Consider the following 27,029-nt stretch of genomic DNA (forward strand, 5'->3'; position numbering starts at 1 on the left):
CACTCATAAAAATGGCTGAGCGCTATGCAGTTACCGTTACGCAACAGGGAGAGTATTGTGAAAAAATAGTGATGCAACACTGTTTGAAATTCACCAAGAAATTCAACAAAACTAGATTCTCATATCTGACACAATGATCTGCAGTTCTCCTTGAACAGGAAGGTGATCTGAGCCATTGGACGAAACAAATCATTCAAATAAGGAAGGAAGGAAGGAAAGGAAAGGAAAGGAAAGGAAAGGAAAATGGAAAGAAGGAAGTAAAGGAAAGGAAAATAAAGTAAAAGTAAAAGATGGAAGGAAAATAAAGAGTAGTAAAGAAAAGAATTATAAAAAAAGAAAACCACATCCATATAAACATGATCAAATTTAGACTCCTGTAGGTTTCTCTTTGCGAGTTGGACATGATGACATTCAGGGAAGCGAGTGTACAAGCTCACGCTGAAAGGGGAGTCAGACGGTGAGGGAGAGAATGAGGGAGAGACAAAAAGAAAACTGCACTATTAAACATTCAGTCATTTTACAAAAGAATATGAGCTTCAAGCAGCTTTCCTCTTGAGACAGCCAATGCACCTGCAAACACGTACATTCAAAAACTAGACACAATCAAATCTGGCTTCAGAATTTAAACACCTTCCATTTCAGATAACAGGTTGTCATTCATGCATGAAAACTTTTGAGCGAGGAAGGAAAGAAGGAAGGAAAGGAAAGGAAAGGAAAGTGCTGAACGATACCTCAAAAACATCCTTTATTGTGCAGATTATGTTATTGCTAGATAGGTCTTCTATCAGATGATACAGTCTATATGAGTTATTGATACACAAAACATGTTGTAAATTAGCAAAAAATCGATTTAGCCTTATTGGATAAGCTACTGAGTGTGACAGTGGGCTTGTAGAGCTGGAGCTAAAAATAGATTGAGAGTGAAAGAGATGAGAACGAGAGAGAGGTCTAATGCTCCCATGTTAACAGGCTGATGAAAGGGACCACTGTTGATGTTGGCTCTCGCTACAAACTTTACATTTCATGCAATCAAGCATGCTTTACTGATCGAGAGCGCTTGTGATGTGAATTTTAACTACTAAATTTTCCATATGCTCTACAGTTCTAGAACTCTTGAGTCTGAATGACATCACCTGTTCTGGTGTGCAAGGCCAGAAACATACCTTATTCAAGAAGGCAGACACGAATACGTGGCCAACACATTGTAAGTGCTCTGTCACATTGAACATACTTATTGTGCACTCTTATGCTGCTCTGGCCTCAAACAAACCTCATTTCTCAAAGGGCCGATAGAGTTGCAGTACCTTTAAATGCAATGGCGAATTCTCATCCTAACATGCCAAATAAATAAATATTTTTCATCCTTTCAATCACAATCACCTTTTTGCCTATGTATTTTTAATCGCTTTCCACTCTTAATTAATCTACAAACAAATAGAGAAAAACAAAAAGTTTATCCAGTCAGAATTTATTCCTTGATGCTTACAAGCAAAGCATGAAAACTGTTTCACAAATCACATGCCCAAAGCAGCGAGTGAGTCTGAGCTCCACCCCACAAGCCTTCAGAATTTCCAAAGAATCCCTCAACACTGCAAATGAATGTGCATCTAATGTCAGATTGTCAGATTCATCAGCCAATCAGACTGATTTATTCGTTCTGGGTGGGTGTGATCTTTAGGATATGTCCTGGTCGAGGCCTTCTAGCTGGCCTTGAGTGCCGCTTTAAGTGACGTAACTTGGAAGCGAGCGTGAGATCTTGCTGACCAATCGGCTGTCATCACTGCCGCTATCGCCATTGAGAAAGAGATCCTTATGGATTTAAAAACACGAGGCGTTGTACAAAGTAAGTGATAAACATTCACTTTATTAAGTAATATTGACATAATATCCACATTACATGATATTAAAGCTTGTTTAACAAAAGCCTGCAGAAACAGGTGTATAAAACATTATAATCTCTTTTAATAATCGTACACCTGAAGCACAAATTCTAGCGCTGCAGCACTGTTTATCAGTTGGGTTGCTAGGAGACATCTCTAATGAGAGTCAAACCCCTGCTAAGCTAACGGGAGTGTTGCAGTTCCGAATATCAGGGAATGCAATGCATTTATGGTCGGAGATATCAAGTAGGAATATCCCACATCCAACTTGAATGGAAAGCATCATAACCGTGTACCCTACGAAACGAAATTTATTGCAAGCAACATTTAAATTGCAAATATTATTAGATAGATTTTTCCAGGTATTATAGACCTCTTTGGTAGATTCATATGAAAAATTATGATTTCTGAATGTCTGTACGGGAGATGTTCATTTCACAAAACAGTCATGCTGCTGTTAAAATTAGGCTTGAGCATTAAGTGTCATTTCAAGTTTTGGCTTTCCTGCGTGGACATGTTTTTAAAATGTCAATTGGTATTATTAGTTAGCTGCGACATAATGTATGATGCCCAAAGGCATAGGGTGTCTTATTCATTGTGAAACTGTGTTTTCTTAATGGCATGAATCACACCGAAGGCCTAGACTTTTAATGTCTCTGACCACATGTAATTATTCAGGTAGCAAGCAATAAAAATGTCAATTTTAACTAACTCACTCAGCAAGATTCTCTTTAAACTCTTACTCTGCCAGTTGGTGACCTGAAAGAGAAAACTGACCATGAAAGGAGAGTTTATGAGAAAATAACAGCCAGTTGGTCTTTTACCATTGGGGGCTTTAGCTCCATTGTTCCCTATCAGCTGAAATCAGTTTTTTGTTCAAAAATACTCTCTGTTGTTTGTGTGTTTGCATGTGGACATTTGAGATGGAAGTATGCAATTTGTAGGAAAGATGCAGTACCCAGTGGAGCAGGTGGGGGAGCTAGAGAACAGTACTGTGCTAGGGGCTAAATTTGAGAACATTTTAAATATTTTTAGATCAAATTTGATTTGTAGATGTCAAAAAACTGTTCAAAAATGAATAACATCCAGAAATTCAGAAGGTGAAAGGTCACAATTGGTTCTTCCCATATGACAATGGAAGACAATGGAAGGAACAATTTGTTTTACACTGTTATTTCTCTTAAACAATGATATACAAAAAAATAATTTTCTTTTGTACTTTGTTTGTTTTGATGGTCTTGACAAAGTCATAACGTTTGTTTCCAGTACCGAAAACTATTTTTTACTTAACCCGGGTCAAAAATGACCCTAAACAATTTACGGTTAAGAAATAAATCATGTTACCTGAAAAGTTGCATTTTTAATCAACAGATGAAATGTTCTAAACCTGTTGCTTGTCTTCTTGTTTTAAGACTGTATTTCCCAGTTGCATAACACTGTAATTTATATACCTGTAAATTGTAATATATTTTAGAATCCTTATGTAAATATTAATGTGCGAGAAACTCACACACTCACATTATTATTTATTTATTAGTATTTGTATATCTGAAGTTCAGTCATAAGGAGCAGCTTGCTTCCTTTTATAAACCATAACTATATAAATATAAGGTAGGCCTATATAAAAGAAAGAAATATGTTTCTTAATATATTTTTATACCTTTTGTACACTTGAAGTTAAGGAAACAAATAGAACAGCGTCAAACCATCTATCTATTTAAACTGGGAAATAACTATGTATAGCAGATCAGCCACAACATGAAAATCACCAGCCTAATATTGTGCAGATCCCCCTCGTGCTGCCAAAACAGCGCCAACCCACATCTTAGAATAGCATTCTGAGATGATATTCTTCTCACCACAATTGTACAGTGCCAGATGGGCTGGTTTGAGTATTTCTGTAACTGCTGATTTCCTGGGATTTTCATGCACAAATTCTGAATTTAGTCAGAATGGTGCCAAAAACAAATAACATCCAGTGAGCGGCAGTTATGAGGATGGAAATGCCTTGTTGCTGATAGAGGTCAACAGAGAATGGCCAGACTGGTTCGAACTGACAAAGTCTACAGTAACTCAGATAACCGCTCTGTACAATTGTGGTGAGAATAATATCATCTCAGAATGCTATTCTGAGATGCGGGTTGGCGCTGTTTTGGTGGCACGAGGGGGACCTACATAATATTAGGTAGGTGGTTTTAATGTTGTGGCTGATCGGTGTATATATAACTTTGATTAGGATTTGGTGTGTAATAGAATACTTTTCGTGAATCATGAATGGAAAACTGGGATATTTGTGTGTTTACTTAAAGTATATTTTTAATAATTAACAGATTTATTAGTTTTTAGAAATAAAGGAGTTAGTGGATGTGCTGTGTGTGTGTCTGGAGGGGGGTGGGGGGTGGAAATGTCAGACTAGCCTCGAGCTTTGGTTTCCGTGGAGACACTGTGTGTCTTGGTCATGTGTGCGGCGCTAACTCGCCGTCAAGCAGATTGCATGGGGAGCTGGTTCCACTTGCCGTGATTAATTGCTCGGAATGTTTCCACCTTTCTGCAGAGGCTGAGTGCAACTCAGTTTATTCATACAGCATTGGAAGACCCATTTGCTACCAAGCTTTAACTTCCTGGCTGATGTCTTGAGATGTTGCTTCAATATATCCACATAATTTTCCTTCCTCATGATGCCATCTGTCCATCTATTTTGTGAAGTGCACCAGTCCCACCTGCAGCAAAACTGCATGCTTCATGCTTCATGCTTCATGGTTGGGATAGTGTTCTTCAGCTTGCAAGGCTCACCCTTTTTCCTCCAAACATTACAATGGTCATTATGGGCAAACAGTTAAATTTTTGTTTCATTAGATCAGAGGATATTTCTCCAAAAAGTAAGATCTTTGTCCCCATGTGCACTTGCAAAGTGTAGTCTGGCTTTTTTATGGCGGTTTTGGAGCAGTGGCTTCTTCCTTGCTGAGCAGCCTTTCAGGTTATGTCGATATAGGACTCGTTTTACTGTGGATATAGATACTTGTCTACCTGTTTTCTCTAGCATCTTCACAAGGTCATTTGCTCTTGTTCTGGGATTGATTTGTACTTTTTGCACCACACTACGTTCATATCTAGGAGACAGAATGAGTCTCCTTCCTGAGTGGTATTATGGCTGCGTGGTCCCATGGTGTTTATACTTGCGTACTATTGTTTGTACAGATGAATGTGGTACTTTCAAATGTGCTCTCTCTCCTTCAAGAAAGAAAGAAAGAAAGAAAGAAAGGCAGGCAGGCAGGCAGGCAGACAGACAGACAGACAGACAGACAGACAGACAGACAGACAGACAGGAAGGAAGCAAGGAAGGAAGGAAGAGTTTCTCCCATTCAAGGATGGAAAGAAAGACAGAAAGAAAGAAATGAAAGAAAGAAAGAAAGATATGAAAGAAAGAAAGAAAGAAAGAAAGAAAGAAAGAAAGAAAGAAACACCAGTATGGAGTTCCTCTAATGTGTTTTCTCATGACTACAGCATTTATACCTTAGTAAAAAAAAATTTAATCAAAACCAAAAGCAACATTCTAATTATCTGCATCTGGCATATGACAACAGATTGCCAATTCAGTCCACAGCCACTCAAAGAGAGAGAAAGACATACAACTTTTCACTGAATTCTCTGTTGTGTGCATGCCTGCATATATGCATGTGTGTTACTCTTCCATTTTTTTTTTTTTTTTTTTTTTCAAAATGTTTTAAACAAAACATGTCTCCTTGAGTTTTAATTGGTAATCAATATACACTAAGAAGGAAGGAAGGTAGTAAAAGGCAGGAACAAAGAAAGAAAGAAAGAAAGAAACACCAGTATGAAGTTCCTCTAATGTGTTTTCTCACGACTACAGCATTTATACCTCAGTAAAAAACTTAATCAAAACCAAAAGCAACATTCTAATTATCTGCATCTGGCAAATGACCAGCAATTACAAGCACAAAGCAACAGATTGCTAATTCAGTCCATAGCCACTGCAGAGAGAGAAAGACACATACAACTTTTCACTGAATTCTCTGTTGTGTGCATGCCTGCATATATGCATGTGTGTTTCTCTCTACACATGCACAACAGCACATGCGTTGTGCATTAATTGCCTTACACAGAACAACTCAGTCATTCATTATACACAAGAGCTGCTGTTCGCACGCCACTGTGACAGCATTAACACACTGCCGATAAACATTGAGCCTGGATATTGTGCCATATCCTCAGTTGCAATGAACTAACTTCTAACAAGAAAAACTGGTAATTTAAAAAATTGACAGTAGAACTCACGGCTATGTTTGATAGTGAAAGTAAGAGCATTTCCACATGCACAATGTGACGAGAATTTACAGGATTGGGACTAAACAGCTGTGTGGCCACAAGAAAGCCACTTGTTAGTGAGGCTAATCGGAAAAAAAGATCCTTCAATTTGCCAGGGAGCATAAAGATTGACTGTGGAGCGATGGAAAAAGGTAATGTGGGCTGATGAGTCCAGATTCATCATGTTCCAAAGCGATGGGCGCATCAGGGTAAGAAGGGAAACGATGCACCCATCATGCATAGTGCCCACTGTACAAGCCTCTGGAGGCAGTGTTATGATCTGGGGTTGCATCAGTTGGTCAGTCTAGGCTCAGCAATGTTATGCAGCAATAAAATGAAGTCAGCTGACTACTTGAATGTACTGAATGACCAGGTTATCCCATCAATGGATTTTTTTCCTCCCTGATGGTACGGGGATATTCCAGGACGACAATGCCAAGATTCATCGGGCTCAAATTGTGAAATGTAAAACATTTAATTTTGTTTGATAAAATTACAGAAAACTGGATGAAAAAAATTAAAAGATGGTTTGACTTCAAGTTGACAGCTAATTCTCAGTTCATCACTGAGCAAGAGATATCCTTCTTGTTATTTTTCTTGCCATTGTGTGAATAATCAAATTATAATTAATGATGCCTGGCAAGCATATTTGGTGTATGTTTAGGTGATTTGGTGATTTTTATACTACATTTTTATTTCCTGAATAAAATAATTTTGCTTGTCCGGCAGTAAAAGAATAAAATTGTAGCTTCTGTTCGAAACAAACTGCTCGTCCATGCTGATGTGTGTGCACTACAATAGCGCACTACAAACACAGTGAGGACACAGTATTAACTATGACATATACTGTAAATGCAGATCATTTCCGCAGTGCATTTTAGTACATTATTGCAAAATATTTGACATATTATGAACACTTAATTATAACTTACATTAATATGTCATAAAGAAGCTTTACGTAATGCTTAACAGATTAGCATTTAAAAAAAAAAAAAAGAATATATATATATATGTATACACACACACACACATACACACACACACATTTAATTTAAATGCACATGAGTTGTTAAGCTTTATATGATGTAATAAATATGTAAGCAGTACAATGTTTGTTAATGCAATGAACGTTTTTATGGTTATTCTCACAATATCCTCTTATAATGCTTAATATATCAGTTAATGTGCATTCAGAAAGAAATGTTATGAAACTTTGATTCATATATAATATTTACATTCATATTTGAATGTACATGAACTGTTGATCTGTTAAGAACTACAGTACATAATGTGTGTTAATGACTTATTAATGTTAGCTATTTTTAAAGTGTTACTCATATCTTGGTTTAGATGCAAAATATTTGGTAATTAAGTGCAAAGACAACTATTATAACTGTTAATGTGTTAAATATAACTTAATGAAAAATGCAATTATAGGGTCAGTCAAAGGCTATAATTTACACTAAAAAATAGTGATAAATCCTATATTTAAACACGTTTAAATTGGAGTTTGTGTAATAACTATTCCAATAATAAATAGTGTTGTGACTCATAAACTATGGGCCTGAACTGGATATGTATTTGTTGTGATTTCGGAAATTATGCAACAAAGCAGTTATTTTCTTCGCATTGGAGACCTGCATTAAAAGCACAATATCCCCTCTCTACAAACCCAAGTCACATGCATTTTTCCTCCAAGTAAAATGATTTACTATAATGTTATTAAACCTTTATAAGACAGTCACCCACTTGTCATGGAGATACAAAGAGCCAAAAGTGTGCAAAAGCTATAATAAGCAACATGTGCATCCAAAGCAGTTGCGTTTATACACTTTTCCCTCATCCTGAAAGAAAGACACACGGAGAGGGAGTGCAGAATGAGTTGCTCACCAATAGTTGTAATGACAGTGATGGCAAAGTAAAAGGACCCTGCAAATTTCCACTGGACCCCCGCTCTGTGGGGTTCGGCCTCCATGATGATGGTCTCCAGCTTTCTATAGTCGTCCTCGCTGATGTTGTACTTGCCCTGGAGCCGCTTCTCCTCCGCCTCGAGCTGCTCCTTTTCCCGCATCTCGAAGTCCGACTCGAGCGCGTCAAACACCGCGGCCCCGACCAGCAGATAGGTGAACGTGCAGACGATCAGGGACAGCGTCCGCACGTTCTGCCTCTTCATGGCCACCAGGAACCGGCGGCTGAGGGGTTCATGTCCCCTCTGATCCCCCGGGAAGGCGCAGCAGCAGTCGGGGAAGGGCGGATAGGGGCAGGCCCGAGAGTGCTGCTGCTGCGCTGGATGTCTCTTTGGACACTGGTTGCGGTTGGTCCCCTGCTCGTGGTCCTGACTGGTGGAGAGACACAGCAGACTGCTGGAGCGCCGGGACCAGAAGCCCTGCAGCCGAGAGACTCCGCGCAAAAACTGACCGAACCAAAGCAAAGTCCTCCCGGCGCGCAGTGCCATCAACTAACGCGCTCTCCCCACGATCTCCACAAAGCGCACGCCGCTTCCGAAGCCACCAGGATTCATGCTGTACTGCAACAATTACGCACCTGTTAACTTAATTTCCCTTCTCTGGTGTATTTAAACAAACTCATTGTCGAGACAAACAGATATCCACACGAATCACGAAGCTCCCCTAAACATCTTCCACAAAGTTTCCCCAAACTATATTCATCTGAATATCATGTTGAGCTGCTCGCTCGCTCGATCACTCCGCCGGTCCGTGAGTAATGCCGGTGATACCGGAGGAGGACCCGTGAATACGCAGCATCATTTGATGAGCGACGGAGACGCAGCGCACGACCGATGCTCCAAAATGTGATCCAGTACAGAAAAGCCAGACGAAATTCACTAATTCCCGAGGTTTCCTCTTGAGTGACCGTTTAACGGGACTGATTGCACGAAGACACAAACTCGATAAAACTAACAACAGGTCCGAGCTCGAATGTGTCCATCGGTTTTCCAGGTGACGCGCGGACGAATGGATGGACTCGGCGCCGAAAAAGGTGCACTGTCACGGCATGTCACCGCAAGCCTCCACGGGCAGACTTCAGTTCATCGTGTGCCAGTCTGAGAAACACGCGCGCGAACACACATATCACCAAAGCGACACGGTCCTGTGTGCACACACAGATGGAGACACTTTACACTGAAGACACACACTCTGTGTGTGTGTGTGTGTGTGTGTGTGTGTGTGTGTGTGTGTATTTAACAGCTTGAAATAATAATGCAATTTGCACCTTCTCAGCAGGTGACCTTTGAAAAATCGGCAGACTATATAAGATTATTCGGAATAAAGCAATATGTACATGCAGGTGCATGTTAGAACAGGTTAGATTAGAATAGAAAGAATTATATAACAATATATATATATATATATATAGTGCAATAGAACAGAACAATGTATAAAAAAGAAAAGAAAAACAGAATAGAAGCATTAAGAATAAAATGTGTGTGTGTGTGTGTGTGTGTGTGTGTGTGTCACAGTGTTCCTCAGTAACCAGGACTACTCAGTCACATGGGCAAAAATTACCTCATTCGAGAAGCCAGTAAAATATGAGGCATTATCATAAATGCACATACTATCTGTCTAGTTTGATTTCAGCACTGCAGTCTGCGCACGCACACGCACGGGCACATGAGATTGGTTGGTGAATGCCAATACTCTCTGCATTTATTTAGCTGAGACAGCTGGTTGTGACACCTTTTAATTCAGGCAATATTTCTTAGGGTAGGTTTATTTTTGGAAGTCAATTTCTGTACAGTCATATACAGTTGTGCTGAAAAGTTTGCATACCCTGGCAGAAATTGTGAAATTTTGGCATTGATTTTGAAAATATGACTGATCACGCAAAAATGTCTTTTATTAAAGGATAGTGATCTTATGAAGTCATTTATTATCACATAGTTGTTTGGCTCCTTTTTAAATCATAATGATAACAGAAATCACCCAAATGGCCCTGATCAAAAGTTTACATACCCTTGAATGTTTGGCCTTGTTACAGACACACAAGGTGATACACACAGTATCACAATGGCAATTAAAGGTTAATTTCCCACACCTGTGGCTTTTAAATTGCAATTAGTGTCTGTGTATAAATAGTCAATGAGTTTGTTAGCTCTCACGTGGATGCACTGAGCAGGCTGAGTCATGGGGAGCAGAAAAGAACTGTCAAAAGACCTGCGTAACAAGGTAATGGAACTTTATAAAGATGGAAAAGGATATAAAAAGATATCCAAAGCCTTGAAAATGCCAGTCAGTACTGTTCAATCACATATTAAGAAGTGGACAATTTGGAGATCTCTTGATACCAAGCCAAGGTCAGATAGACCAAGAAAGATTTCAGCCACAACTGCCAGAAGAATTGTTCGGGATACAAAGAAAAACCCACAGGTAACCTCAGGAGAAATACAGGCTGCTCTGGAAAAAGACGGTGTGGTTGTTTCAAGGAGCACATTAGCCTGCTCAGTGCATCCACGTGAGAGCTAACAAACTCACTGACTATTTATACACAGACACTAATTGCAATGTGAAAAGCCACAGGTGTGGGAAATTAATCTTTAATTGCCCTTTAAACCTGTGTGTCACCTTGTGTGTTTGTAACAAGGCCAAACATTCAAGGGTAGGTAAACATTTGATCAGGGCCATTTGGGTGATTTCTGTTATCATTATGATTTAAAAAGGAGCCAAACAACTATGTGATAATAAATGGCTTAATATAATCACTATCCTTAAATAAAAGACAGTTTTTTTGCATGATCAGTCATATTTTCAAAATCAATGCCAAAATTTCACAATTTCTGCCAGGATATGCAAACTTTTGAGCACAACTGTATTTAAAGTCTTGGCTAGACAAAAATCTATTGAACATTTTCAGGGCATGCTGTCAGTCAGTCACACTGTATGGAGTGTGTTGTTGTTATTTCTTACAACGGGAATCTGCTATTAAATAGACTATTATATGCCTTTCAGCAAACATTCTTATTTACTTAAGAGAAAAAATCTAAAAGGTAAGGTACATAAACTCCAAAAACACTGTTTTGTCCATAGAAACTGTAATTAATAAATGGTTTAACATGTCAGCATATAAAACACATGTATACAGTAACAACTTCAGCATCAATGTGACAACCTGCCCCGGCCTGACCAAAAAACAAACAAACAAAAAGTTAAGTCTAAGTTTTGACTTTTGAGCCAAAACCTTATTAGTTCCCGAGATGATCATGTGACATCTTCCCCTGTGACATTATTGAAATAATGAAAATATAAACATTTTAATAGTATGAAATTATAATGTGGTCTGGACATTAAAATTGTATCTATCATTCAAAAACAATGGGTTAATCAAAATGATCTGTAACATTGTAAAGTTGAGCCAGTGTAAAGTAACAATTGGACCTTTTGAAAGCATTCAGTATTTTCAGCACATCCATCTGTGTGGAAACTGTTACTAAAATAACTGTAGGTGTGCTGGACACCATAGAGTATTTTTGTAGACAAATGTAGGTCCTGTCCCAATATTCATAGCCGTGTCCCTTCGTATACAATACGTTTTCATTTATATAAAGGGAATTTAGAAAATCTTTTTAGACCAATAACTCTCTCTAAACATCCTAAACATATTCTAAAGACATTTATTAACAAAAAACAATGGGGGAAAAATAATAATGTGCACTGTCACACATCACAGCTTTGGCCTTCAGGGACTAGTTGACCCAAAAATGGAAATTCTGTCATCATTTACTGCCTTCATGTTGTTCCAAACCTGTAGGACTTTTTTCTTCCCTGAAACACAAAAGGAGAAATATTGCACAATATTCAGGCTGCTCTTCTCTACACAATGAAAGTAGACAGTGAAAAGTGGATGTAAAGGTAAAAAAAAAAAAAAAAAGTACTACAAAAGTACATATGGTGTATGAGGACATACGATAGCTTTGTGCGAGGAACAGACCAAAATGTAAGTAGTAATTCTCAAAAATTCTTCCCTTTCGGCATAGCCCTCAAATCTGTCATACTCTGAATAATCCGTTATTGCGAATAAGATTTGAGAGCTACAGCAGAAGGCAAGGTTTTCAGTGTATAACAACTGAAATTGCTCACAAAATTATTATATGCCTTCAGAAGACTTGGAATGTCTTTCAAATCTCAATCACATAGTATGAATTCCTTGTGCTTTTTTTGTTTTGTTTGTTTTGTTCTTTTTGGAGCTCGACAGCCCCTGGTCACTGTGTGCTTTTGTTGTATGTAGATTAAAGGAATTTTCCAGGGTCAATTTAAGTTAAGCTCAATCGACAGCATTTGTGGTGTAATGTTGATTACCACAAAAATAATTTTGACTCATCCCTTCTTCTCTTTAAAAAAAAAAAAAAAAAAGCAAAATTCGAGGTTATAGTGTGGCACTTACAATGGAAGTAAATGGGGCCAATTTTTGGAAGGTTTAAAAGGCAGAAATGTGAAGCTTATAATTTTATAAAAAACACTTACATTCGTTGTAGGGTTTGCGGTTACATCATTGTGGTAATGAAGTTGTAAAATTAGATATAACTTTACAAAGAAATGGTTAGTAAGTAATTTTATCATACTAAAATCATGATACATGCATATTGTTTACTGCACGCCTTTTGGCTATACTTTTGAAATTTAGTATTTTAACGTTTTAGGATTGGCCCCATTCACGTTTCTTACACAAATTGTAAGGAAAAAATGGACGTTGTAATCAACATTCTCCCTGCTGTTGACTGAACTTAGCTTGTATTGAACCCCAAATATTTCTTTAAACATTCTTCCAATTTCATTTAGAAAATCCTACATGTTTGGAACAATATGAGGGTGAGACATTTATGACAGAAGTTTCATTTTTGTGTGAACTGTCCCTTTAATTCAGGTATTTGAAACCATCCTCTTGTAAAGAGCACTGCATCCACATTGTGCCTGGATCTTCCTTGTTGGCCCAGACACAAACTGAAATTCATCCAGAAAATAACTCACACTATCAGTGGCTATTTCCCCCTAAGATATCCATTTCATTCTAGTTACTAGATCCAATCTGCTTCAAGGGAGCCAAACACACACGCCTGCCCGCTCTATGTAAACATTCACACTTTCTGCTTTCAATCTTAGCTAATTCATCAAAATCACATATGAATAATCCTTCACAAAACATCATAATTAACACTTTAACATCAGCACGCGTAGTATGTCTGACATATGGGAGAATACTCAGCATCTACAGGCTAAACAGAGTTAAAATAGTAAGAACGTACAGTCTGATCTACTGCAGCTAAGTTTAGGTTCATTTTCTCACACCTACCCACACACAGAGAATATTTCTAGATGTGTGAAGAGAAAAAGAGAGCGAGATGACTGCTTAATGAAAAATGAGCATTTTGTTGTTGGATTTCAGAGCAAAGAAGTGCAGATCAGAAAATACCTGTGCCATTAAGGCTAAAGTATACTTTAGTTTTCGTCATGATGCAGATTTCATCTTAAGCACAATATGCACGGCAGTCCTGGATTTAGAATGGTTACATTAGGGGGGCAATAACATATAATGGAGGGACGTCGACGGAGGGTGTGTTCAGTTCCAGCACATTTCGTTAGTGTTAGGGCTATGATGATACAATTCGACCCTTTGCTTTACTTGTGCTTCCCTCTTCCCTCTGGTACATGCCTTCCAAATGGACCTTTCATATTCCCATGTTTCAAATGCTCCATCTGAGCTTTCCCTAGTATATAGATGCCCTTAGCGGGCAAAAGATAATACTTTGAAAGGCTGAGTGCTCGACCGTGCAAGACATGTGGAAAAATGAAGTATACCCTAGCCATTACTTGCTGCATTAGACAATGATGACAGAATTTTCATTTTTGGGTGAACTACCCCTTTAAACTAGTCAAACTATAATTTTGAAAAAGTCGTTTGCGGGGGTAAAGACGCTGACTACCACCACTGGAGTTCGCTAGTTCGAATCCCAGGGTGTGCTGAGTGGCTCCAGCCAGGTTTCCTAAGCAACCAAATTGGCCCAGTTGCTAGGGAGGGTAGAGTCACATGGGGTAACCTCCTCGTGGTCGCTATAATGTGGTTTACTCTCAGTGGGGCGTGTGGTGAGTTGTGCGTGGATGCCGCAGAGAATAGCGTGAAGCCTCCAAACGCGCTATGTCTCCGCAGTAACGTGCTCAATAAGCCACGTGATAAGATGCGTGGATTGACGGTCTCAGACGCGGAGGCAACTGAGATTTGTCCTCCACCACCCGGATTGTGGCGAGTCACTACACCACCACAAGGACTTAGAGCACATTGGAAATTGGGCATTCCAAATTGGGAAGAAAAAGGGGAGAGAAAAAAAAAAGTCGTTTGCTACACTACAAGTTACAACAAGGAGTAAATAGCAGTTTTAAATGTGTATTTCGCAGTCCAAACCAAGCCATTCACTGAAATGAATAAAAATCCTTGAGAGATTTTAGAGAAAGAGAGCAATATTCAATATTTTTTCAAAAGGATCTTTACGTTGCTCGTTTAACATATCATTGCATTCTGGTTTAATGAACACTAGAGATGCTACAACAGCAACAACTTCAACGACTTAAAAAATCATGAGTAAAACGGCAGATTATCAGTTCATAAACACTTACTTTTCACCCTGTTCCTCAAAAAATGGTATCTTATGACATCTAAACACGTTAACTGTAGTACGTTACGTTTTAACATTTGCATTACATAACAAACTACATTTACATCCTGGTTTGAATGTAATCAAAATGTGCAGTAGCTCAACTAGAGCATTGAACTTGAAATGCAAAGGACCAGGGTACAAGTCTTGAAGAGCACGCGAGTCAACACTTGAGCCAAAAGTGTCTCCACAAGCTCCACAAAAGGATGTGATTTCTTCAGCAATTTCATTTTTTCACATCACATTTGCTTTTTATGACACTATCAGTTAGGTTTAGGTTAGGGAGGTAGGTTTTTGTTGATTTTAAACTCAATAGAGCATTAACCTTAAAAACCTCATCTGTTTGGGAGAAAATGTAACTCGCTTATAGCACCACTCAGTAGACATTTCACCTCGAAACTGCCATAATATATGAAAAGAATATTGCCACAGTCACATAATGTTCATGAGATAAGGCTTTTCTGTACGATCTTGTTTGAGAAATTATCTAATTTCCAGAAAGACTATGGTATTTTGAAAGTACTGTTACACTACTCAAAACTTAAGTACTTCAGTAAAGTATTTAAGTTAGTCGCTACTTTAAGCTAGTTACACTTCAATAGTGGTAACAATTCTAAACCATTTCTAGCTTGTTCTCTCCTGTTTTTCATCACACATTAATGAATAAATTCCTCCCATGTGCAAGTTAGTCATTTTTCCTTGCAATGTTTTACCAGATCTTTGCGTCAGCTCAACTAGATCCATCTTTGGATTTATCTTTTGACCTTTTCATCTTTTTACACCTGTGCTGGCACTTATAATTAAGGGTGTGGCTTCCTTCCTCTGGTCTTTCTGTACATACAGCAGTCATTAGAAAGTGCAGAGGAAAAGCTTTGGAAAATCTCTCAGCTCACATGCTGGAAACATTTCTTTTATTATTATTGAACTGCTGGTTTCCTTTTTGCATACAGGAAGGAATAAGTCAAATCCCTCCAGTAGAAAAGTATAATGATTTTTCTTTGGGTTTAAAGCGTTCATTTGTCTTCTTATTTTTGTTACCAGGAGAAGGATGGATATTCTGTCTTCAAGGAACTGCATGTTAAACACGGTCATACCAACAGTGTAAAACAAAAATCAGTTACATTTACAGTAAAATACCGGCAGCTGTGGTTGCCAGAAATGTTCCATAAAAAATGTGGTGAACATGTTTCAGGCTTTATGGGATGTAATTTTGATGCCTGTATATTTTATGGTTCACTACCGTTTATATTATTAAAAGATATAAACTTGACATACTAACCTTCTGGAACTATAGAAGTCTGATTTTCGCTTTGAAATGTATTGTTAATCACTGTAGTAACTGCAAAAGGCCACCTAATGACTTACAGATCATCAAGACTGGCCCTTTCAGGAGCAATAATTAATACACATGTAGAGACAGTGCACAGTGTCACTCACACAAACACAAAAAAACATCAGGGTAACACGTGACACTAAAATAATGTAATAAAATTAACTACGCTACATGAAATTAACAAAGAAAACCTCAATGTACATAACTTTTTCCATAAAATATAATGCAAAATGATGGGTCACGCAGAAATTTCTGGGAAAACCCAAATATTGTTTTTCACCATAATTGTAATAATAGTTTACAGTAAATAAAAGTACATGACTTCTCTGCTGATGCTCATTGACCCCACCAATGGGTTTGACTTTATAATGTTGACAAATTATACATCTTTATAATATGTCAACATTATTAACTCTTTTTTGACTAGACTATATAGTATATGTGAACTAATTTAAGCAAAGTGACATCAGTTCTGGGGGTGGGGGGTAATGCACATCAACAGGTTAAACAAAATATACATTTCTACTATTAATTATCCAGTAAGATCATACTTTTTACATCAAAAAACAAAAAATGTACAATATTTAACCATAAAATTATATGTATTTCTGTAGCATTTTTATATTCTAATCTGTGCTCAGATTTGCCAACATACCAAAATTAAAAAACTTTTAATTGCACTTAAAAATCTGAGATTTCAGTTTGAACTGAAATATTTCTCATGACCAAATTATCTGAGCTACAATGTCCACATTCATTATACAGCTCTATACGTTTCCTGTACGTCAACAATTGTCTCATTTGTGTCCGTTTTTCCTTTTAAGGAATTTTAGGGAGAAACATCTTTTATGTCTCCTGAGCAACAATATATATATATATATATATATATATATATATATATATATATATATATATATTTGTGCGCTTCATGTAGTTGATACTTCAAAATTCTCTGAAAACTGTCTTAAAGGTATATTTTTGGTTTCAATACAAGTTGAGCTCCATCGACAGCATTTGTGCCATAATGATGATTACCACAAAAAATTATTCTGATTAGTCCCTGAACTATAATATAACTGAACTTCATTTTTAATTGATTCTATTAATGCAATTGTAACATTCGCAAGCCTGTTACCAGGGTGTGATATGGCTGCAGTTTTCATCCACACCATGAAGGGGTGCTAGTATACATTAACTCCTTATAATAGTGGTAATAGAGTGAGAGAAGATATCCTGTGAAGATTGTAACCTGCTCAAGGTGTGTTTTACAATTCAGATACATCCAAAGTCTTTGTTGAGAAACGATGGTTTTCAGCTCAACTACAAAAGGACTTTTTCTATGCTTCCGGCCAGCTAGGGAATTGCTGAGAAGATCGGAAAGCAACCAAAGGATAAGTACTGTTGTGTACTTTCTATTTGTGGGCAATTCATCAGCCATCCTCATATAAGACATTTACATTCTTGGGATTACTTTTCATTTTCCATCAACCTCTACATTTGGAATACTTTTACTTGGATTATAATGACTGCTCCTTTTGAATACTTTTTGAACACTGGTTGGTCTCTTACATTGACGCATATGAACTGTGCTTTACTTCATTTTGTGGTACATTTAATGTTTTTTTTTTTTTTGTTGTTTGTTTGTTTTTTTTTGGGGGGGGGGGGGGGTGTTATATCTTTTTTTGCATAAAACAAAATGGTTAATCTGCCATACTCTGTTACTTGTAATATTCACTTGTGTTTCAAAAGGAAAGCAATACAAGGTATTGTAGGACCTCCTTTATTTATTATACCTGCTTTTGGTTACATACTATACCTGAACAGTTATAGATTGGCACCCAAACAGGGACCTGCATTTATTGTTTGTTTTCTTACACAGTTTTGTTTGGTATGGCAGACCACCTGGCAGACCACTGTTCTGGGGCAGGTGATGAATTCAAGCCTGACCCTGATTTCACGGCTGGGCCTTTTGTGACTAGGAGAGAGTCCATCAGAGAGCTCGTCACTACATTCAGCGAACTGTATATTAAGAGATAATAAGAAAATGAGTCAGATGGGGAGACAGATGGTATGGATGGTATTCTTTTTCCCCCACCACCACATCTTTTAGAAGAAACAGAGCAAGATACCATCACTCCTGTTCTGGAGCTTGTGGAGAGGCTTATGGAGAGGGTCACAACCCTTGAGGGATGCCTGAAAGGATGTTTGAGGAAGGTGAGTGGGTGTTCAACAAAATCAGAGGTGGAAAACAGGTGTAAGTCGGCAGAAGACAAATTAACTACCATCTTGAAAGGGAATGTGAAAGGGTCAAGAAAGTACTGGAGATCAGCATTCAAGACTTAGGTAAATCTGTGGTGGAAGACGTGATGCTTAGATAGCTAACAAGCTGAAACTATACACCCCTATGATGTCAACCCCTGTGTATCTCCCTCAAAGCTCACTTCCTACCCCTGCTGTTTCCAAAGTCATGAGTAAAACATACATCTCTCAAAGCCCCACTCCTTTACCTATTACTGACAGCAAATCTGTCTTTCAATACAGACCCCCTATTCAAATTGAGTTCCCACAGTTTGGAGATCAACCTGCAGAGGATGACCCAGTCTCTTTCACTGAGTGATGTGAGGAGTATTCGGCCATGCGTCCCCTTTGTGATTCTGAGATATTAGCTTCCCTTCCTTCAGTGTTATCAGGTACTGCAAAGGATTGGTGGCTAGCTGAAAGGAGAAATGTCCAGACATGGGAACAGTTCAAAAAGATTTTCATCTGATCATTCTTAAGTGATGACTGCGAGACAGAAGCTGCAAGGAGACTCTTGGAGAGAAAACAAGGTTGCCATGAAAGTATACGTGATTTTGTTTTCCACTACAGAGCTCTGTGCTTAAGACGGAAGAGTGATATGCCAAAGATGGAGATCTTAAAGCCATCTTGAGAAACTGCAATCCTAGATTAGTCAACTTACTACAGGGTACTGTAAGAGATGTGGGGAAACTGGTTAGAATTGGAACTCAAATGGAAAGGGATTTTGATAAAGCACAAAAAGCCAACACCACCAATGAGTTTAAATCCTTATTAGAGAGTAACATGAGGGACTGGCCAACCGTCTGTACCCAGAAGATAGGACACACTGACATAGTCAGGTATTGCATTTTCACCAGTGATGAAGTGCCTGTGAGGAAAAGACCCTACCATGTTTCAATTGAGAAGCAACAATTAATTGGTAAGGAGATTAAGGAGATACTGGCCAAAGGTATCATCTGGCCCTCCGTATCCCATTGGGCTTCTTCTGTAGTCCTTGTGCCCAAAAAGGAAGGTGGTTCAAGATTCTGTGTTGATTACTGTGGATTAAATGCAAAGACTTACTTGAATGGCTATCCTATGCCCCAGATCCAGGACATATTAGAGTCATTGCATGGAGCGGTGGTGTACAGCACCCGAGACCTTAAAAGTGGATACTAGCAAGTGGAGATGGATACTGAAAGCATACCAAAGGCCTATTTGAGTTTCTTCGACTTCCTTTTGTCTTAAAAATGCTGCTTACTGGCCATGTCTATGCAAGGATGTGTAGAAGCACTGTAAAGAATGTCAGGTGTGTCAAATGTACAAACAATCCATCTCTAAATTGTCAGGGCATCTTCAGTCAACTCCTGTGGTGGAACCTGGATACATTCTGTGGATAGATCTGATGGGCCCATTTCCCAGAAGAAGCACCAAATGAAATGAATATCTCCTAGAGGTTGTAGACTATTGCTCTAAATCGGTAGAGTTGTTTCCCTTGCGTGTGGCAAAAGCACCTCAGATTGCACGGATACTGGTGGAAGAGATATTCACCCGATGGGGAACTCCAGCCTTCCTGGTATCAGATCGTGGAGCACAGTTTAACTCATTAAGTTTAACTAATTAATTTTGTTTGCAAGCAATGGGGAGTCATTTAAAAGCTAACCACTGCTTAAAACCCTGAAACCAATCTTACAGAACGCATCAATCAAACCCTTAAAACTATAATGGCCTCATATGTGGGGGATCACCATCGTCACTGGAATCATTGGCTAGCAGAGTTCATGTTCACCATTAACCTGGCAAGAGAGTACTGGATTCACTCTGGCTGATGTCGCTTTGGGCCGAAAGTTGAAGGGACCTTTGGAAAGAGCTCTTCTGAAATTCCCTGATCCCAGCAGCCCCTCCTCTGAGGTGGTAAATAGGCAAGAAAATCTGCTACAGACTGTAAGAGAGAATGTGGAGTGGGCCCAACTAAACAGAAGTGCTATTATAACCAAAAGCATAGGCAGGAACTCTTCCAAGAAGGAGATCTGGTTTGGGTTCGAGCTCATCCCCTGTCCTGAGCAGAGGATGGTTACATGGCTAAACTGGCAGCCAGGTGGAAAGGTCCTGCCAAAATTCGTAAGTACACTATATTGCCAAAAGTATTCGCTCACCCATCCAAATAATTGAATTCAGGTGTTCCAATCACTTCCATGGCCACAGGTGTATAAAATGAAGCACCTAGGCATGCAGCCTGCTTCTACAAACATTTGTGAAAGAATGGGCCGCTCTCAGGAGCTCAGTGAATTCCAGCGTGGTACTGTGATAGGATGCCACCTGTGCAACAAGTCCAGTCGTGAAATTTCCTCGCTACTAAATATTCCACAGTCAACTGTCAGTGGTATTATAACAAAGTGGAGGCGATTGGGAATGACAGCAAGTCAGCCACGAAGTGGTAGGCCACGTAAAATGACAGAGCGGGGTCAGCGAATGCTGAGGCGCATAGTGCGCAGAGGTCGCCAACTTTCTGCAGAGTCAATCGCTACAGACCTCCAAAATTCATGTGGCCTTCAGATTAGCTCAAGAACAGTGCGTAGAGAGCTTCATGGAATGGGTTTCCATGGCCAAGCAGCTGCATCCAAGCCATACATCACCAAGTGCAATGCAAAATGTCGGATGCAGTGGTGTAAAGCACACCGCCACTGGACTCTAGAGCAGTGGAGACGCGTTCTCTGGAGTGACGAATCACGCTTCTCCATCTGGCAATCTGATGGACGAGTCTGGGTTTGGCGGTTGCCAGGAGAACGGTACTTGTCTGACTGCATTGTGCCAACTGTGAAGTTTGGTGGAGGGGGGATTATGGTGTGGGGTTGTTTTTCAGGAGCTGGGCTTGGCCCCTTAGTTCCAGTGAAAGGAACTCTGAATGCTTCAGCATACCAAGAGATTTTGGACAATTCCTTGCTCCCAACATTGTGGGAACAGTTTGGGGATGGCCCCTTCCTGTTCCAACATGACTGCGCACCAGTGCACAAAGCAAGGTCCATAAAGACATGGATTAGCGAGTTTGGTGTGGAAGAACTTGACTGGCCTGCACAGAGTCCTGACCTCAACCCGACAGAGCACCTTTGGGATGAATTAGAGCGAAGACTGCGAGCCAGGCCTTCTCGTCCAACATCAGTGTCTGACCTCACAAATGCGCTTCTGGAAGAATGGTCAAAAATTCCCATAAACACACTCCTAAACCTTGTGGAAAGCCTTCCCAGAAGAGTTGAAGCTGTTATAGCTGCAAAGGGTGGGCCGATGTCATATTAAACCCTATGGATTAACAATGGGATGTCACTTAAGTTCATATGCGTCTAAAGGCAGATGAGCGAATACTTTTGGCAATATAGTGTACTTGGGTGCTGTTAATAACTGTATTTTGTTGTTGGACAACCCAGATCATGTCGACACTTACCATGTACAGAACCTAAAGCCTTTTTATGGTCATTTAATGTCTTCCAATGAAGACCTGTTACCAAGGTGTGATATGGCAGTCCAACCATTAAAGGGTGCTTGTATACATGAACTCCTTATAATAGTGGTAAAAGAGTGAGAGAAGATAACCTGTGAAGATTGTAACCTGCTCAAGGTGTGTTTTACAATTCAGATACATCCAAAGTCTTTGTTGAGAAACAATTGTTTTCAGCTCAACTACAAAAGGACTTTTTCTGTCCATCCGGCCAGCTAGGGATTTTTGCTAAGAAGGTCGGAAAGCAACCAAAGGATAAGGACTGTTGTGTACCTTCTATTTGTGGGCAATTCATCAGCCATTTTCAGATACAGGGGTGTGCAGTGAAGCCATTATCTATATCTGTATCTGTAGCTGTTCATATGACAAAATTATCTGAATCTGTCTTTGGATAGAACTGGGAGTGGGCGGAGCTTAAACCGGAACTGTGTCAAAAACCAATTGAAACGCCCATTTTTAAATGTTTCTCTTACATTTATAGTTTCTATTAATAAAATATGCCTTGTATATGCCTTTTCATAATAATAGCCTATTATTATTATAAAATTATTTTATTCTTTTTTTTTTTTTTTTTTTTTTACCAGATGAAGCTGAATTTGTTGGTTACATTACCTATGGAATATGATGTTCACTGTGGTTTCTCCTGCATTTCAGATATTAATATATATATGAAACAGAATTTTCATTCGCCTGTTCATGTATAACAATTCTGGAGGTAGAAAGTGTCAAGCAAAATGTGAAATGTCAAGCACACATTTTGCAGTGAATAATAAATACAAATTCAAACATTAAAAGAAATGAAAATAAATCAATTTAGCCTACAAACAGGTGAAAGTCCCGTAAATCTATCAGGAATTTTTACAATAGGACACCATTATTTAGTTATCCACATGTTTATCCAATACAGCGATTAAGGAAATTATCTGATTAAGAATTTATAATAATAATAATAATAATAATAATAATAATTATAATGTTACATTTATATAGCGCCTTTCTAGAGCTCAAGAACACATAACATTCTCAAATTTAGCACAGTTTAAAGAAGAAGAAGAAAAGACGGAGCATGTTTCAGTTTCTAAGCAGGAATATTCCGAATAGATGAATACTCTATGGAGCATTTAAACCTTTTTTTTTTTTTTTCAGAATAAAGTCTTAATCAGATAATTTCCTTAATCGCTGTATAGGATATACATGTGGATAACTTTAAGAGACGGATGGGATGAGCTCCGATGTGAAATCATCACTTAAGGTCAGTTATTTAACATCCTGCTCAGGTTTAGGCTATAAATAAATACATGGGAATCACGTGTGAAACATTTGATACATTAACAAAGACATTTCAAGAAGTGGAAAGTGTATATGATGTCGGATCTTAATGTTACACTTGATAAGCATCAGACACGCACAATTAACAGAGACCGCAAATGGAGTCAAGACTGCGCCCATCCGATCTGAAATCACAACGTGCATATTTTCATTCATAAGGTTTACACTTTATAAATATTGGCTGCACAGATTCATAAATTTGTTGTCATTTTGTATATTTTATTTAAAATGTCGCTTTATCCTTGTGCTTCTTGGATAATCAGTTAAACAAATATTTTTTTATATTATTCGGATGAATCCGTTATTCCTTTTGAAGTCATTATTCGTGCCTTTACGAATAAGGTATTCGGCTTCGGGCACACCCTACTCAGATAAGACATTTAAATTCTTAGGATTACTTTTTATTTTCCATCAACCTCTACATTTGGACTACTTTTACTTGGATTATACTGACTGCTAATTTTGAATACTTTTTGAACACTGATTGCTCTCTTACATGGACGCATATGTACTGTGCTTTAGCCTACTTCATTTTGTGGTATATTTGATGTTTATTTATTTATTATTTTGTGTGGTTTCTGGGGTTTATATATATATATATATAATATATATATTTAATTTTTTTTTTTTTTTTTTTTTTTACATAAAAGAAAACGGTAAATCTTCCATACTCTATTACTTGTATTATTCACTTGTGTTTCAAAAGGAAAGCTATACAAAGGTGTTGTAGGACCCCCTTTATTTATTATAGCTGCTTTTGGGTACATACTATACCTGAAAAGTTATACAATATTAGACCCACTTCAGCTAAAAGTGCTTAACGCAATATCATCACTCAATAAGCAGGTCTCTTTTATGGTAATATTACGTTAATCATGAGCGGTAGAATCTCGACTTGTTACACTTAATATGGATTTGTCTTCATTTTATCAATAACTTGTCATTCTTAAATATATATATATATATATATATATATATATATAATATATATATTATTATTATTATTATTATTATTTTTAACAACCAAAAATTTATTTTCTTCGAAAATAGAGTAAAATAGAATTAGTAAAAATAAAAAATAAATAAATAAAAAAAGGCAGTTGGTACACTCTTTCTTTTACTTTATTTAACCAGGTTAAAAACTCATTGAGATTAAAATCACTTTTACAAGAGTGACCTCGTCAAGAGGGCACTCAAAAGCATTAAAGGATTAGTTCACCCAAAAATTAAAATTCTCTCATCATTTACTCACCCTTCATGCCATCTCAGATGTGAATGACTTTTTTTTTTATCCTGCAGAACACAAATTAAGATTTCTAGAAGAACATCTCAGCTCTGTAGGTCCATACAATGCAAGTGAATGGTGGCCAGAACTTTGAAGGTCAAAAAAGCATATAAAGGCAGCATAAAAGTAATCCATATGACTCCAGTGGTTAAATCTATGTCTTCAGAAGCGATATGATAGGCGTGGGTGAGAAACAGAACAATATTTAAGTCCTTTTTTTACTATATATTATCCCCGCTGCCCAGTAGGTTGCGATATGCATGAAAAATGCAAGAAGAATGTGAAAGTGGACATTTATAGTAAAAAAGGACTTAAACATTGATCTTTTTCTCACGCACATCTATAATATCGCTTCTGAAGATTTAGCCACTGGAGTCGTATGGATTACTTTTATGCTGCCTTTGTTTTTTAGTTTTTTTTTGTTTTTTTGAGCTTCAAAGTTCTGGCCACCATTCACTTGCATTTTATGGACCTACAGAGCTGAGATACTCTTCTAAAAATCTTCGTTTGTGTTCTGCAGAAGAAAGAAAGTCATACACATCTGGGATGGAATGACAGTGAGTAAATGATGAGAAAATTTTCGTTTTTGGGTGAACTATTCCTTTAAAGCCAGTGGGTACGTCAGGTGAATGTAGACAAAATAGTATCATAGAAATGTTGTTCCAGCCTGTGATTTCCTTTCATCTCGCAAATTAGTTTCTCATTATCCGCTTACCTCTGGGGACAGAGAGATAGTAAGACAGACACAGAGAGAGAGAGAGAGAGAGAGAGAGAGAGAGAGAGAGAGAGAGAGAGAGATGCTACAAACAGACATAAAGAATACTTTGAACACAACAAAATATTGCCATCTCTTTCCAGGGCATTTATTACACACACAAAAACAAAGCTTTCAGACTTCACAGGGCGGCTGGATATTTCTTGTAGCATCTCAACATTAACACAAAAATGTGAAACAGATGAACACATCCAGAGCTGAATTTGATGTCATCTAATAAACATGAAGTGAAGTGTTGCATGGCATAGGCTGTGCAATGATCACTGAATTATTTAGCCGATTTCTACCCAAAACAGCAGAAAAAATTCTGAATTCTGATGGATTGTATTTGTTCCTTCAAAAGTCACAAAGACTCATATAGGTACTAGAAACATCAAAGTTCATGGGTTGAATCAGTCTATTTTTTATTTTTATTTTATTTTTTTGCAATTTTTATTTATGTTAAAATATCTATTAAATTAAGAGGTTAATGTAAGAGATATTTTAAGGATTAATATATTTACCCTTTTTTACTTTTCTCATGTGTGTTCTGATGTTCTGTCCTTTAGAGAGTCAGTAAGAGAACAGACATTACGGTGGATCTGCTCCGCCTCGAGGATGCTGTCTGCCAACTAATAAGACTGCCGCTCCATTTACAGGTGGTTGTCAAGGAGACGGAGAGGCGCAGAGAGCCCACTCAGACAAACCTGAGCTGGTTGGAAACCCTCACAATGCAAGAAAAACTCCACAGACGTACATAAATAAACACAAATCCAGATTTTCTACTGTCTCTCTATAACCATACACTTTGTTGATGCACCGGCACTGAGATCAGGGGTTTTCAAGCATGCCCCTAGTGAGGGACCCGTCCTAAAATATAAATAAGGCCTGTAAGGGGCTTTCACATGACTTGCATCAGGGCATCAATGCCAGCGTCATGCTCCACATGAAAAGTGCTGCTGAGAATGTCTTGTTTTTAATTTAGCACTGGAGTCACTCAAATAATGATGCATCATCTGAACGGTCTGTAATCATTCGATTTTGCTTTGAAAGGTCAGCAGCATTAGAAGTCGAAGTTGTAATTGTTTAAACTTTGAGCACCGCGTTTGACAGAAGTGCCGGGAGGAACACTGATACTGACCCATTACTACTTATTTTCATTAGTGCTGTCGCTTTAACGAGTTAATTCAGTGTGATTAATTATATTAAAAAATAACGCGCTAAAAAATTAAGCACATGATCCTGTCCCCGGGCCATAATATGGAAAATTTCTACCTTTGGAGCAATCTAGCTTGAAGTGATGATCTGGGGGTGCTTCAGCAAGGCTGGAATCGGGCAGATTCATCTTTGTGAAGGACGCATGAATCAAACCATGTACAAGGTTTCCTGGAAGAAAACTTGCTTCCTTCTGCACTGATAATGTTCCCCAACTCTAAGGATTGTTTTTTCCAGCAGGACAATGCTCCATGCCACATAGCCAGGTCAATCAAAGTGTGGATGGAGGACCACCGGATCAAGACCCTGTCGTTTCCAGCCCAATCTCCAGACCTGAAAACCTCTGGAATGTGATCAAGAGGAAGATGGATGTCCACAAGCCATCAAACAAAGCCGAGCTGCTTGAATTTTTGCACCAGGAGTGGAATAAAGTCACCCAACAGCAATGTGAAGGACTGGAAGAGAGCATGCCAAG

At 38.3% G+C, this 27,029-nt stretch overlaps 1 protein-coding gene across 1 annotated transcript in view; it reads right to left on the reverse strand.

Annotated features, from left to right (window-relative positions):
- kcnk9 (potassium channel, subfamily K, member 9) overlaps positions 1–8,379 on the reverse strand; it is a 51,895-nt gene extending 43,516 nt beyond the window's left edge. The window contains exon 1 of the mRNA XM_051670211.1: positions 8,097–8,379. Coding sequence (XP_051526171.1) covers positions 8,097–8,379 — 283 coding nt within the window. The remainder of the gene's footprint in view (positions 1–8,096) is intronic.
- Between the last annotated feature and the right edge of the window lie 18,650 nt (positions 8,380–27,029).

This window comes from Myxocyprinus asiaticus, chromosome 34 (genome assembly GCF_019703515.2).
Source record: "Myxocyprinus asiaticus isolate MX2 ecotype Aquarium Trade chromosome 34, UBuf_Myxa_2, whole genome shotgun sequence".
In the NCBI taxonomy this organism is placed as follows: domain Eukaryota; kingdom Metazoa; phylum Chordata; class Actinopteri; order Cypriniformes; family Catostomidae; genus Myxocyprinus; species Myxocyprinus asiaticus.